The sequence below is a fragment of the Camarhynchus parvulus genome, chromosome 5 (genome assembly GCF_901933205.1).
Source record: "Camarhynchus parvulus chromosome 5, STF_HiC, whole genome shotgun sequence".
Classification (NCBI taxonomy): domain Eukaryota; kingdom Metazoa; phylum Chordata; class Aves; order Passeriformes; family Thraupidae; genus Camarhynchus; species Camarhynchus parvulus.
This window is the reverse complement of record NC_044575.1, coordinates 15558225-15574377: the sequence shown is the minus strand read 5'-3', so window position 1 is coordinate 15574377 and position 16153 is coordinate 15558225. Positions and strand designations below refer to the sequence as shown.

General features: G+C 42.7%; 1 protein-coding gene across 1 annotated transcript in view; it reads right to left on the bottom strand.

Moving 5' to 3' along the window:
• MOB2 (MOB kinase activator 2) overlaps positions 1-10549 on the bottom strand; it is a 29788-nt gene extending 19239 nt beyond the window's left edge. Inside the window, 1 exon segment of the mRNA XM_030950643.1 lies at positions 10372-10549. Within this exon segment, the coding sequence (XP_030806503.1) occupies positions 10372-10481 (110 nt within the window). The 5' untranslated portion in view covers positions 10482-10549.
• Positions 10550-16153: the final 5604 nt, after the last annotated feature.

The window sequence follows — 16153 nt, the reverse complement described above, 5'->3', positions numbered from 1 at the left end:
GATAAGGATGCTCCTGTATCCTTGCCTCCCTTAGAGGAAAAATGCCATTAGTATTCAAGCAACACAAATGCTTCCTCAGCAGCCTCCACTGGTAAATATCCTCCCATACTGCAGTCACATAGCAGGGCCAGGACTCATTTCAGCACAGATATCTGCACATGTGAATGTTTACATCTCAACTAGTTCTCCAAGGACCTTTGGAAACCAACGAAGATAAATAGTTCCTTCTCTAAAACGAAAAATACTGCAGTCCAAGGCAGAGATCTACAACATACCTTATGTTTCTCTAATTAAAACACACGGGAAAGGAGAAAATTTACTCTCAACTGGAAGCAGACAATGGCAGAGCCTGGTTGTTACATGTGCTGCAGTGGAAAGGTCACCCATAGAGCCTTGAGAACAAGTGATCTGCACCAAGATTTGAAAGCAAGTTTTGGAGTGGCTTTTAACATCTTTTTCACTCTGAGGAAGACAAATATGGATCTGTCAGGTTTGTTATTATACTAAGAGCAGTATTTTTTCAATTTGACAATTTGAAACTCTGGAGGCCAGAAATACTACCTGTAGCGAACAAGGAAAAACAATGTAATGGAAAAAAAAGCTTTATCTCTGTTTAAAGTTTTTAAACTCTCCAAATTGAAAGAAAAATTTAATGTACTGTAATAAAACCACAAAAAATTCTCAATTAACAAATCTATTCCCTGTATCTTTTCTGACATGTCCATTAATTTAATCAGTGATTTATTATCCTCTAATCTCCTATTGGAACACAGTTATTTTGACTTTTATGTCATTATTAAATTCAGGTTTTGGCAGCAACTGCTCCTCCTGGCTACTCTGATACAGCCCTGTTATCTCCAGATGAGCACATCCAGTACCCTGTGGTGCACCTTTGTGGGGAGGGAGTTCACCACCAGAGCACATAAATCACTGAAGGCACTGTTATGTCCTAACCCTGATGAGGTTTGTAGAGCTGGAACACTGCAAAGCTACCTTTTCAGTTCTAAACCAAGCAAATTTGATTTGGAAACCTCATGGCCTTGTAAATGTGGGATTTCACAACATAGCTTGCACAGAGTTGCTTTTCAGGATGGAACTGTGCTTTAATTGCTGGGAATTATTTCACCATGGCAACCTGACTTCAGCAATCAGACTTCTTGCTATATAGCCCAAGATATACAAATGCAGACAGCTCGTTCTGTTCAGAGAGTACCAGGGTGCAGACAAGTTTGTCTTTGTAAAAAATGGTTTCATTTCCTCACTGCCATCTTGCCTTGCAAGCTCTCTTGGTATGACAACAACCAAAAATTACCTGACAATACAGACTAGTTCCATGCACCACTGTAGCCTAAAGAAAACCTGCAACAGCAAAACCATGTTAGATATGGAGGTCAAGCTTACCCACATACCGTATTTTGGAAGATGGGTGCATATAGTGTCTCATGTACTTGCAATGTGAAATTACAACTATTTAGGCACAAAGGTGTCTTGCATCAGAAGGACAAGTTAGTTATTTCTGTAGGGAAGAGACTGAAAATAAGTTCAGCACCTGCCTTTCTGCTACAGTTCCACCTTGGAAAACAACACCTATATCACACAGTGGGCAGGACTTCAACAGCTGAAACCTTCACATAAACTCTGTCTGCCTTCCATCTAAAAAAAAATGTGGTTTAATGAGACAGAAATGTGCTAGGGCACACCACATCTGAGAGTGCACATGGAAACACAGGTATCAACACAGCTACTTAAAACACCTCAGCTTTCTTTGCAGGAGCTTCAGTACACAGTATAAACTCAGATACACAGCATGAGGGGAAAAAACCCCTAACTTGTTTTCACTATTCATAAGCAATTTTGCATGCCTGCACCTGTCACCTCACTGTTAAAGCATGTGTACTAGCACACACATGTGCATCTTGCTGCACTGAGACACACAGCTGGGGGGAATTCAATCACCTATCAGTCATTAGTTATTGAGCAGGTTGGGCAAAGAAATACCAATGTGCAAAAGCAGCCCCAACTAAAATTTTCATCCTCTGTATCAAGCTCCACAAACTCATCTCTTACACTTTAAATTAACCACAGCATTTTAATTAGGAAGGAAATTTATTCACTAGAAAATATTATGGGTCAAGGTCACTTCTCAATGGCAGAGATAAAAAAAAAAAATTTCCCCTTTTGTTAATATTTTGGCTTTAATTTAATCCCAAATCAGTTCAGGTAAATCCAATCTTTCCTGGCATGTCTTAGGCCAGAACCTGTGAGGAGAAGCAGGGCCTTTCAGCTTTAGTGTGAACTATCTTGTTAAACTTAAAAATTGAAGTCCATAGAAGGCATAAATTGTGTGTCTCCTCACAGGGTCAGGAAGTCAGTGGGAAAAGGAATCAAAGCATTATCTAAACTAGGTAACTTTCATTAACAAATGATACGTACAAACTTTCACTAGTGTAACCATGCAGTTAATTTTTAAAGATTTTTGACAGAATGATGCAATGCTCTGTTCAGTTTTGTCAACAAGAGCACACAGCTGTTTCAGAATTTCTTCGAAAACATCACATTGTAGCTTTTCTGTACAACAGAGGAAGGAAAATATCTATTTCAAACGCAAACTACGGATTCACAGGCCAAAGTAAAAAACATTTGAATGACTGATTGAAAAAAATACTAGGGTGGGTAATAGTTTAATTACTGGTACAGTTAGATCACTGTTAATTAGCTAGTGGGACAGCAGTGATTCCCAACCCTAATTTATTACTTTTCCAAATACAGCAAAGGAGACTGAAAAGCAAGTAGAAACACCTTTACAGACATACTGATCCACCAGCAACCAGGAAAAAACCCACAGATATACCCAAACTTGTAGTGTTACCGCCAAGAACCTGTTAAAATACAAATTCAGTCTTTTAATTAAATGCTGAAAGCACAACCAAGAAATTGTTTAAGGAAAACTAGTAGTTTTCAAAAACAAATACTAAAATCAGATGCACAGCTGTGTACTAAAGTTGTTTCATTCCCTTGGCTGCACGAGCAAATGACAAAAAGGATCTTTAACCATTCATGTGGGATTTGTGACTGATCACTTCACAGAAGTGAGACCAACATCTGAGACATTCCTCAAAACCCATTATGAAGCCACACTCCTGCCCCAGCTTTTGCAACTCAGAGTCACTCCTCAAAGCAAGGGATGATTATGTGTGGATTTAAAAATGTACTGATTTGAATTATATACCTAGACATGAAAAAACCTTTCTGTGCTGCAAAGCAACAGAAATAGCTGTTTCAGTTGAGAGATAACAGAGCTTCCCCTCTGTCCCACACAGAATGTGGTCTCAAGACCTAAGCTTTATCTTCTCCCTGCATGATTCTAAAGCAAGTTATCAGTCACATCAAAACTGGGGACTCTGTAAAAGAAGGAATCAGCAAAGCCTCTTTATCAGAATTTTCCTTTCCCTGTTGTGCTAAATGCATCCTGCTGACAGTCAGCACCTTCCCTGTAAGGCTGTGGTGTTCTGAGCCTGGGATGTGTGGACACATTGGACTGAAGAGCAGATCTGGCTGGCTGGGTGTGAGTGGAGCCAGCAAGGTGCACCTCATGTCATCCCACCTCTGTGTGAAGTTACATAAACCAACAATGAAGAGACCCAAACCTTCCTTCTTCAGTAACTCCATGTACTTTGGGTGGTGTGCCAGGACTACTTTTTCCAGATAGTAAGCTAAGAATTTTAATATTGTGCCACTACCTGCCCTTCTGAGGACAGCTGCACTCACTGCTGATTTTTCTTTTTTTAAAAATAAAAGGAATCACACAGACATCCACAGTGTTCCTTTCACCTGGGGAGCATCTGCTACCACGTGTTCCTGCTGTCTGAGCAGAAGCACTTCTAAACTTATTTCTGTACCAGACAGAAAAGAACTTGAAAAATTAACAGAGCAGAATTTTCTGACAAACTCAAGCAACCTGGCTTCTGTGCTAATGGGCTCCAGTCACTCAAAGAAGCAGGTTTGTTCTTCAGAAAGCTGGAAGAAAGGGTTAATTCATGCATCCAGTCCTCCTTCCAGAGACTAGGTGCTGGTAGCTCTTAAAAGAAATGCAACATCTCTTCTCTGACAGCAATTTGCTGAAGTTTTAGTTAAGATTCTGTTGAACCCCACAGCACCAGGGATTAAGAAAAGAATTTAAAAATTTCCCTCAACAAAATAACACTTTAACAAACTCAATTTTGGTGTAGTCACAGAAAGATGTACGATAGAGGAACAGATAGATTTTGCCTCAACCATGTTAGAGACAGGACAATTGATAGGAGATCACACTCCTAACACCACACCTCTTCAAAAAAAATCAAGAATGGCAAGAGAAAAGCTCTTCTACAGAGGACTTTTTTTTTCTCCTAAAAAACCTATCTGGTAAAGGTCTTGGAGTGCACAGACATTTGAGATCCCAGAGAACAGCAGACAGAAATTGTGCGAAATAGATAACTTTCTCATAAAGAGCAGCACCAGAAACATAGGCTATTGCAATGTAGGAAAAAAAGAGACAAACCAGGAACTGTAGTCAACTCCCAGAAGGATGAATGTTGCACACTCATACTTTCCTCATATATAAATTAAATTATCTTCCAGACTGAAACAAGCAGCTAAAATCTGGAACAAAACCTATATGCATACCAAGAAAACAAGATAAAAGAAGGGTGAATAATTTCACAAGTCTGAGGATATAGTCAAATCTATTCTTTGTAAAGTGTCCAGGAGGCATCTTCAGTGAAAAAAGAAGCAAGCATACTTTTACCTCTAAACAAGAGGAAAATGCTATTAAACCTTGGCCAGGAGCCCTTTCTGTACGAGCTCTGGAGACACCTTAGAGGGTTGTTTCAACAGAGAGAATTTTAGCAGTGCTCTCCCTCTGGCTATCACTTCACAGGATGTGGAACACATAACCTAAATACAACTCCACGCTGTAAATACCTCTGAAGAAAGACACCAAGCTCTTCATTAAGGTAATACACTGTACATGGTTCAGCAGCGTTCACAAGGCTTCACAGAGGATTATCCCAAAGAAAGAGGAGTGCCTGGCGTGCTGGACCTACCTGTGAGACACAGCATCTTTGCAGAGCACAGCTCCAAGTCCTGAGCTCCAGCAAGAGCCCACTCATGGCATGGCTTTGCCAGAGGCATCCAACAACTTGCCGAGGGGCTGAATGTCAAGCAGAGCACTACAGGTTTTGTGTCTACAACCAGAAGAGACTTTGCTACCTGTGTATGCTGGGAATACCCAGCACACACAGGGAGAGCTGCCTCTCCAGGAGGCACATCCCAGCCAGATGAGCCCATCAGGCTGGCAATGCCAGCCAGGCCTGCCTCCTGACACCAGCTCTGTCCTGAGGACAGGACACTTGCGTAAAAGAGCGATCTCCACAAGCACATCCATGCTCTCATTCACACAGAAGAGCCACCAGAGTCCCTCCTGCCTGGTCACCCCATGCCAAAGCACAAGATGTTACTGCCCCATAGTGTCACCAGTCCTTTCCAAGCAGCTGAGAGTCCCAAAATGCCATCATTGTATGGGGAATCAGCTCCTGTTACAGAAATATTCAGCAAAACACAGCATGACAACTAGTGATGTCAGCTGCCCTGAACCAAACATTTTAAACTATTTCAGTACAATGGAAAATTGTGGGAGGGAGAAAGAAAAAGAACAGGATAAAAATAGCCAACGTGGCTCTGAAGAGCATTTTGCCTACAAGCCCCTTTCCCTGCATACTGTCCTCCCTCCCTTCTCTTCTGTCTGTCCCAGGCTTTTGCATTAATCAGATTAGCTAGTGTTAAACAAGGCTCTTCTAATTACTTTCTAATACTGTGAACAAGACGAAATTATTGAAAAATGTTTCTGCCTAAATTAGAATAAAACAGGATTGATTTTTTAAATATTTGCTTTAGTCCTGCTGATACACACAAGCATCACAGACAACAGCTGTCTTCAGCCACAGGCGTCCAGGCAGCAGAGGAGAAGCTTCTCTGCTCCTACCCATCTATGTCCTGGTTCATGAACACAACAAGACAACCTTGCATGATCACCTAAAAGCCAAAATACAATGTCAAAATCAAACTGGCTTCTTCCTCATCTTGCTATGAATTGAGAAATAGAGAAGGAATTTAATTTTTCAAAAGCTTTTGAGTGCTGGCTATAAAAACACATAGCAGCATCCAGAATGCCAACTCAAACTTGCTAATTTATCCAAATGAAACAATCATTATCACCCTATCACTGAAGACAAGTAACTACAGTCTTGAAAAGCACTTACCCAAAAAAGAGTGGGGTTGGTTGTTTTATTTTTAGTTGGTATCCAAATCAATGCCTGTACAATGCTGTAAAAAGGGAGGCTCTTATGAGAAAGGGGAAATTTAAGTTATTATCCATTTCCACACTCATCCAGGACAGTGTGTACATATAAACCATACTGTAATTTATCAAAATATGTTACACAGTGACATCACAACTCTGTAGCCTGCATCATTCCTCTTTCCTACCACTGTATCCCTGATTAAAAGTCAACTACCCCAGGGGGACTCAGTTCCACTGGAGACTTAAAAGGAAACACACAAACTAGGAAACTGCACAGGGAATAGCCTCTGAAAATCACCAGCACAGGACCCAAAGTGTCACAGCACTGCAAACACACTCGAGCATCTGCACCAGGACTCAGGCACTGGCACAGGCAGTGAACATTTTGTCCTGAACTCAGCAGCGTGTGGCTCTGAAAAATGCTTAAGGCTGGCTCTGTTACCCGCTGGGACCAAAAATGGGAGAGATCCCAGGAACCTGAGTCTTCCTTCCTCTTGTGCTGCTTGAGGCCAGTAAAATGCCGACCTCTGCAAGAAAGGTGACAGGAATCCATGGTGCCACAAGAAACTCGGACAATTAATGAAATAACGCTAAAAAATAGAATAATATTTTAAGTTTTGACATGATACTCTTTGCCCTTTTTCCTTCCACGTCTCTCAAGAACCACTAACTCAAAGAAATGAAAATAACAAAAACCAGAAAAACAGCACCCATTTTAGGTTTTTCTTCCTCTCTAATTATGGGGCTAAATAATAGCACAATTCGTTACAGAAAAGGGGAAAAAAATTACATTAACATATTTTAAAAACATATGAACTGAAATGAAATTAAACTGCCCTAATAAACACCATGTTAAGGGACTTCTCAGTTATGCTGTGACTAATTTAAAGGGGAGATGACACTTTTCTGCTGGTGTCTCAATTTTTTTTAATCATTGCAAGTGCGCAGCCTTGGTCCCATCCCTGAAGTGTTAAACACAGTTTACTAACCAATATGATGAAAGATACAGGCATCTCCAGAGTTCTTCATAGCTGAATCACTAATAATTTAAAAGAGCAATAAACCTAACCGTGGCTTTCATAAAACATTAATTAGAAAGACTGAGAACACATCTGTTGCTTTTGTTACATTTTTCCCCCTTTCTGGTTCAGCTGTCTTTCCCCCACGCTCTTTTAAACTCTTCTCAGGTTCTCAGGACTGCTCTTCTCATGAAGCCTCTGTGCTTCCTCACACCTCCCTCCTCCTTTCCGCGGTGTATTGATTCCTCCTCTGGCAGCTGTTACTGGCACACACAGCACCCAGCAGGCAGGAGGAGCTGGACCTACTAATGAGAGCAACTTGCACGTTAAAAGCTTCGAGTGTTAGTTGTAACTACTCACACTCAGCGTAAATAACACAACAAATCTGCTATGCAGGAAATCAAACTGATCAACTACTGCACAAGAATACTTGAGTTTTATTATTCACAAGAAGGAGAGGGACGGGAGTAGAAGCACTTTAGAGTGAACACAGGCATTCTATCCCTCATCCTTTGTGAATTTCTGCAATTCCTTGGCAGGCTGTGGAAGGCTGGGAGGAAACTGTGACGATGACAGTTCCCAGTTAGGCCTGAGAAAAGGGTCTAAAATGCAGTGGAGGCTGCTCATAACACCAGGCTGTGCACAAGCAAGATATTCCTTTGACCTCATCACCAAGCCACTGGCAATGGCCTCATCAACAGAAAAAAACCTACTCCATATAGAGTTTAGCATTGTATAGACTGCAAAAAACTCCATCAGCAGTTCCAGGTGGCCAAGCTTAAAAGTGGTATTTGATATGTTTCCTCTGAAGGAGATGGCAAGATAACACAGTAATTTGGGATACATCTCATTTAACTTCTTATGACTACAATTTAAGTATTACCATGTGAGGTGGTCACTCTATCATTGCAAGCACTGTACCTCTGCATTCAGACACAGGATATTTAAGGTCCCTGTTCTTTTCTACCAACACTAACGTGGACAAAGCTCAGCTGTGGGTGCCTCTGTCCAGAGAAATCCCATCCCAGCCGTCACCAACAAGACACTTTTTTGGCCTAAAGGAGGTCCCACGTGGCTCCTTCTTCCCCCATCGCTGACGGGGCTCACACTTTCTGAAGCACTAATATCCCATTTCTGCAATAAAGAAACTTTGATTGGATGTAGTATTTACCTGGCTCCTCACCAGTGCCTGTGCTTTGACACTGCCTGAGCTCTTTACAGAACAGGATGAGTTTATGTTTTACAGAACAAAGCAAGATGACGTAAAACACGTGAGATAAGGCATCTGAAGCAGATTCAAGAGAAGAAATAAGAGAACCAGAATGGCATCTAAATAAAGTTTTTGTGATTTCACATTTCTCTCTAACCACGAGCAAAAGGAGATAACCCAGAACAAAAAGACACATTAAAAGAACATTTAACTACAAAAAGTAATCACTCCCACCTAGCTCAACAGCTCAACAAAATAAAGTTATGCTATTAATTCATGAGTCCAAAACATATCATAACGTGTGATAACAACATTTTCTTGCTTTCACAACAGTTTTATAGTACACATCGAAAATCAGTCTCAGAAGAAAAGCAAAACTGTGCACAATTTCTGCACGTATCCAGTGGGAGGAGAAAGGCTGATGTTATTGTTCCATTTTTTAAAAAGCGTGCACTGAACAAATTAAAAATATATGTTTCAGTTCTAAGTCACAGGAACTTACCTATAGTTTAAAATAAATAGTCATAGATGCTTAACAAAAGGTTTGGCAATTCTTCCCTACAGAGGCACCCATCTATTTACATCTGGGAGTGTTGCCAATAGAACAGCTACCAAAAACTTCAAAAGGTTCACATCATGAATAGCAAGTCGCTGGCCAAAGGATTTTATGATATGACCAGCTGTGTAACACCATATTGAATTAGAGACACGCTGCCCCTCAAAAATGCAAAGAAGGGACGTTAAACTTATTAAAAAGCTGAAAGGAAAACCTCGATTTTTAAAATTAATGTTTTCTACTGGGAAAGTATTTTTAAAGGGGAAAAAAACCCCAACTGCACTATGGGACTTTTTTAAGAGCAAATCGAAGCAGCTGTTCCCACCAAGGCTGCTTCAAGCTCAGCGAACTCCTCTAGCTGAAGCCCCAGCCAGAGCTCAGCCGCTTTGCGATCAGAACATTCTGCTTTAATAAATGGCTCTCTTAAACTCGCTTGGGGAGAGACATGAGTCAACAGAGGAAGAGAGGGATAATGTTTCTGTTGACAAACATTTAACAATTGGCAACAGACAGTAGGAAACGGGGACGAACCCAAAAGCTTGCCAAATAAAGTTATGCTGGAGGAACAAGGCGCCTTTTTGGAGCAGCACTCCAACTCTCCACAGATTCCAGAAAAATATCTGAATACAACCAAAATAAAAAAGCTGCAGTTGTTGCAGAACGAGGCTTCTAATCCTAATATTTGCGGTGACGTTTTTCCCTACCAGCCAGAACGGGTCAGAACTCCTCCGAATCAAATTACTGCATATCCTTTGCCAAAGAGTCTGGTTTTGGTCTCAGTAGTCATCCACGTCTCAGTGTTCACACAAGCCCTTCTGAGCTGCATGAGCAATTTTTCCCCCTCATCTTACAACATTTCTGTAGAAGACTTGCCAAAGCATACGTAGCATCTTGGTCAGACTCCTTATTCAGGCAAGCCAGGACCTTCACTGTCTGATTACGTCCTGGAAACTCAGTTCTCATGAAAGCACAAACAAAACCCGACTACAGTATTAAGGGTGAACAAATGTTCCCCTCCAAGCGCTTACTGCTGTTCCAACTTCCAGCCTCCCCGATCGCCACTCAAGATCCAGAGGGAGCCAAAAGCAGCCTCCCTCCTTCCTCCGGAGAGGAGCGGGGCTCGGGAGCGCCCGTGGCCCCGGCCGGAGTTTTCGCTCCGGCTCCGGCTCCCTCCTGTGCCGGGATGCCCCGTGGGCAGCCGCCCTGCCCTGCCCGGCGCCACGGCCGCCGCCGGACCCGTCCTTACCGCAGCACTTTGCCCACCGCCTGCAGGACCATCTTGCAGCTTAATCCGGGCTTGGGACTCTGGGCGAGCACGGGCCGTTCACCGGGGAGGCTGCAGTGATCCCCCACCATGGTACGGCGGTGCGGAGCGGCGATCGCGGCTCGCTCGGCCCGGGCTCCCCGCCGCCGTCCCAGCCGCCCGCCCCCGCCGGGCCGGCCCCGCCAATGGCGCTGGGGGCGGGCGGTGCCGCGGCTCCTCCGCCCGCCCCGCCCGGCCCCGAACCGGCCCGAGCAGGGCCGGGCCGCCGCCCCCGCGCCCCGCGGCCGCACGGGTAGCGCGGCCCGGCCGCGTTACACAACCCTGGGCAGTGCCGGCACGGAGAGCGCGGCTGCCCAGCGCCAGCACCGACAATGCAATCCTCCGCCCCTTTTTTGGCAGCCGGAGAATAAGCAAAGTAAAGCAGGACGGTGGCTGACGGAGCAGGACACAGGGCAAACGTTCCGCTTTGCTGTCTGCACTACGGGCCCCGTCCGCAATGGGGCCAGGCTGGACTCCCGGTGGAAAACGGGAATAAAGATGCCTTTTGTGAGCAAGGTTCTGCACTGCTCTCAGTACTCTGTGTGACACGCAAGGCCATGGGCTACCAGAGCTACAAAAGGTCTTACATAGTGCATGGCAACCCAACAGAGGAAGGGTGAGGAAGAAGGCTATAAACAGCAGGAGGTGACTTGCCATTGTGACCAGAGTTAAGAGCAAAGTACCTGGGTAATGGTCCTCAGAGGATGAGTATAAGCAGTGTCTCCAAACACAAGGTCCCTTGTGACCCACCTTCACTTTTGCCTGGATAAACCACTTGGCCATGGGTTTTCCTAACTGACCTTAGAATGGCACTGTATGTCCAGCTCCTTAGCCATGCCATGTAAACACCAGTCCACACCCTTCTGGACAGGCAGCTGTGCCCACTGGTTGCAGATGTAGCATTTAGAGTCAGATCATAACAAAAAATGTGATAGGTGTGGGATAATGTGACCTAGAACAGAAAGTCTTGAGGACATGACTTATTCTGACGCACTGAAGCCTGGCCCAGGACATCTCTGAGAAAACAGGGTTTGCCATTTCGATTGGATCTGCAAGACTGGCTGCAATCGGAAGGGGCAATTCCCCATTCAGAGTATAGCCAAGTGTTCCAGTTTGCCTACTGAACAGGCATCTTGCCCTGTAAACAGAAGGTAAACAGGCTTGTTGAATTCAGCTTAGCACAAACAGTGACATTGCTGCTGCCACCAGCCTGGCATCACCTGGTCAAAGCAGGCAGGAATGTGGCTGCTGTTTGCACAAACCCCAGAAACCGCAGCCCCGTGATGCAACCTGAAGGAACAATGTGCTGCTGCTCAGTCCCGAAGCATCTACCCAGGCAGGGGTGTTGGTCAGCTATGCACTTTTAGTTCCATATCCAAGTTAGGCCTCCTCACCCTTGTGAAGCAGGAGGTATTTTGATTCTCATTGTACAAGCAATCCACTTAAGATGGAGTTTTAATGACTTCACTGATAGCACACAGGAAGCCTGCAGCTGAACACAGCTCAGTTTTCCACACTGAATCCTGGCACTTCATACAGGAGATCATTCAACCTGCGAAAAATCTGATGCTCTGTCAACCTTTTCCCCCAGTAAGACCAACTTGTGACAGTAACATTACAAAGCAAGAATCCTAATAAATGAAGGATGGGCACCTGCCAAAAGGGCAGCTGCCCTTGCTCTGTCCACCAGTGAAATCTGCAGAGAGAATGTAGTTTTTTAAAGAACCACCTTAAAAACAACAAGCCTGTGATATAAAGCAGCTTAAGTTTTAATAAAAGTCTGTCTATCCAAAGTAAATTAAAGAAAAAATCCAGGGGTAAAACCAAAATAAATACAGCTCTGTGGTATTACAGTTGTATTAGGAAAGTTAGCCTCTCCGTGACTCCGACTGCAAAACAGTGGCTCTTCAGAGATGGAGGTTCAGTGATCTCATGCAGGTTAGGAACTGATCCTCTTCTGGTAAAACCAAAATATTGACTGAAACACAACTTTCAAATCTGATCACTTTTTACTTGGGTGCAAATAAATGGCTTATTTCTCTTTTCTGCTAGCTTCCACATCAGCTCAGCATTTTTCTTTCCTCAACCACAGGTCTCTGTGGCACCTATCAGTTTTCCTCTATTCAAGCAGTATCCTCTGTTTTGATCAACTACATGCTACAGTTTACCTGTAATACAGATTTTATACAAGTTGTGGGAAAACCGAGCATCTCTAAGTCAATTTTAAATGCTTCAAAAATAATAAAAATCACAATATTATAGGAAGCACAACTTAGGCACGCACACTTTATTTATATGGCACCAACATAAATAATTTAAACCACATGTGCAGTACAGATTCTTACAACTTTTCACAAGATTTAGAACACACATATGGGTTTATTTGAGAGCTGCTTCATCCAGAAAGAAGAGTACTTCATCTACAAGGAGTGTTTATTTGAACACAGCTGCTGGTCTGATCTCCACCTGTGCATATTCGGAAAGATGCATATCTACACTTCCTTAAGGGTGTGTCTGCAGCCATCTGAAATCCTGCCTATTTACATTCATCAGAAGTCTCTTTCACTTGCTTCCTCAACATCCTCTGCATGTAACAACTGTTGCGCCTTAGCCCAAGTGTGTTTCAGCACCGGTGAACTGCTTCAAATGCCTTACCCACCAGACAGGCAGCGTTGTGTATTGAAATCATCACTAAACGTTAAGAGGAATACCTGTGAATGGACCTACAAACAGCTTCACGGCTTGTATTGGATCTACAGGCACATCAGCGAAACAGTGACATCACCAGAGGCACAGAGGAAGGGCACAGCAGGGCATTGGGAAGAGGGGAGCCCCATTTCTCCTCACTTACACAACTACATGTGCTAGCAACACGCTGGTGGAAAGCTTTCTACACTGATCCCAACTACCAAGCCAAAGAATGATATTTATAAATTTTATGAATAATGCTTTGTATTTATAATGTTGTTATAAGGAGCAGTTAACCATTATATACTTATTTGCCCCTTTTACCATTCCATAAAAAGTACATGTAAAGCAGCCACCACAGGGATATATTCTGGTACTTGGAGGTTGGCAAAGAAAGGGAGTTGTATTCAACTCAGACAAACAAACAACGTCAAGGAAGGAAAAAAAAAGAAAGGTACAATTCAGCATTTATATGCATAGAAATGAAGCCTTGTAGCATCAGACTGCAAAGTCCTGTTTTAAATTAAGCTTAATTTTATTGTGTGTCCCTGTCTGACATATAACATTTCAATTTTGCAAGCTCATTAGCCCTTTTGTTTGACTTTAGTGTGCCCTGATACCACCTAGCCAAGTACCCTTTCCATTTACCTCACAGGGTACTCCCAGGTGTCTGGAATCACTGAAAATCAGCAATGAGAACATTTTATCCTTTAGCTTGCCTCTAAGCTGTATTTATACAAGATTACATTTGCTCTCCATTTTGTCATCCTCACACAGCGGCAGATGGCACGAGCAGCTCTCCTCAGTATCAGCACTACAGGCATGGATTTGGGACAGAAGACAGCCTGAAGACAAGTTGTCTCAGTCTCAGAAAGCAGTTTGGAGTGGTCAGAGTGAAGGGAAAATAGATTTTAAAGGTATGTGTTCAGCTTCACTCTTGAGATAACAGCAGGAGCAATAGGTCTTCCTGGCCACACACAGTGCAGAAAGTTTATTCATAAAAGACTGAGCTTAAAAGCAGCACATTTGTAAGTGACAAGGTCCCTACATTTGCTGCTTTACTGAAAACTCTGAAAATAATGACAAGTCAGTGTCTATCCTGCAATCATCTCTGGCTTCATCAATACTATAGGGTGTTTTTTCTAAAGCAGGCAGAGAGAAAAAAAAAGGGTACACAATATTCTCACCTCATCCATAACATGAGAAACAATCATTTGCAGCAAGAAAAGCAAATCAGCTCAAAATATCAGTAAAGCTCCACTGGGAACTAAAAAAAAAATTATACTAAGGCTTTTTGGAAGGGATGCACAAAATGAGAAGAAGCAAGGGTTCATCAAATACCACTTTACTTAGAAAAAAAAAAGAGCAAAGGAAAAGGAAAGAGTGCTGCTGTATGTACTGAACAGAGAAATCGTGATCTCAAAGGTACTGTATTTTTGACAAGTGTGTAGGTGCATCTATTGTTCTAAAATCCCAAATGTCAAGTTAAGCCAGGTTCAGCAAGTGTGTATGGATGAGAGATGAAGATCACGAATGTGTTAAAGGAAGCAGCAATAAAAGCAGCTCAACAAGAGATACTCAACTCTACCAGCACTGAACTAATACCTGAGCACTATAAATATAGGATGGGATGATCACACTCAGACTCTACATGAAGAGGTAATCTGAAATAGAGCAAAGAGTTCATTTTTACCACCTGTATTTCAGCCAGTCCTCCTGAGTCAGCCCGCCTAAAATGACAGAAGCCCTCTGAAAACACCCACTGAAAGGACACTTGTTTCCTGTGCAGCTATTCAAGCAAGTTTGTGGCAAGTAGATTGTGAGTCAAAGAACTGCCATGGAGTTGGAGTGAAACATTAGATTCAAACATCAGTTTGCAGAAACCCTGAAAACTTACCACTATATATAAAAATAATTTCTTTTATTAAAAGTTATTCTGAATCCTAGGCACGTTCTAATGTTACTTCATTCTGCTTAAAGCTTCCCCTGCCTTCAATTGCAAAGGTTCTTTGTTCTGTGTACTAAGTTGTTGTACACCATCCTACAGCAGCCTGTTTCAGTGAGGATGAAGCAGTCCCTGTACAGTACCTTTCCTACAGAGTTCATTCCAGTGGAATAAAACACCACCATGGCACAGCCTCAGGAGGCAGGGCGGTTTCCCTCGTCTCCATTTGCAAAACAATATACTTGGCACGGCTATATACAGGAACATTAAACTGGAAAATATTTGCAAATAAAGACCTCAAATCCATCACCCTCCTAAACTGTCTTCCACAGAGACAAAATGTGCTTAGCAAGAGCCTAGTAATGGTTGCAGGTGACACTGGGGCTAGAGTGACACCCAGCATCTGTGTCAGCAAGGATGAAATCCTTTTTGTTATTTTGGTGGGGAAAAGGGTGAGAAGAAAACACAAATGACTGAAGGTGTGACAGTGAAGCTAATGCATTTATCCTTTTGAGTGCCCAAAAATGTCTTTCAACACATTTCAACACCAAGCAAGTCAAAGGAAGAAACTTTATTAAGCAGAGTACCTGCTGATGGGCTGCACGGGTTCTTACAGCACACTGTAAGGATTGAGATGCTGAATTTCTACCATTGCAGCTGCTGTTAGTTCCTTCCCAGAGATGATACAAGTGACAATTTCATCTCATGTATTACCATTTCTTTTTTTTTCTTGCTCTAATTTTAATGTTTAGCTAGGCTTCACTCCAGGGAAGCATTAATACAATATGCATTTGATACAGAAAAGCTAAAATGAACGACTTCTGTTCTTTCTTTTCCTCCCCCAAATACACTGAACCTCAAGCTTCATATAAAGAGGTAAAACTTCTAAAACTTGGCTAAAAAATTCTCCCCAGGGATTGTTTAACATATTCACAACTACTTGCTACATATATACAGAACTCTCCCTGTAAGTTTTACAACACAACTACTGTTTCTACAGACTTGAGTAAATATGGCATGGAAAATTAAATCCTAATTGCAAATTGGCACAAAACTCTGAGGAGTCAAAGGTGTAATCAGCACAGGAAAGGA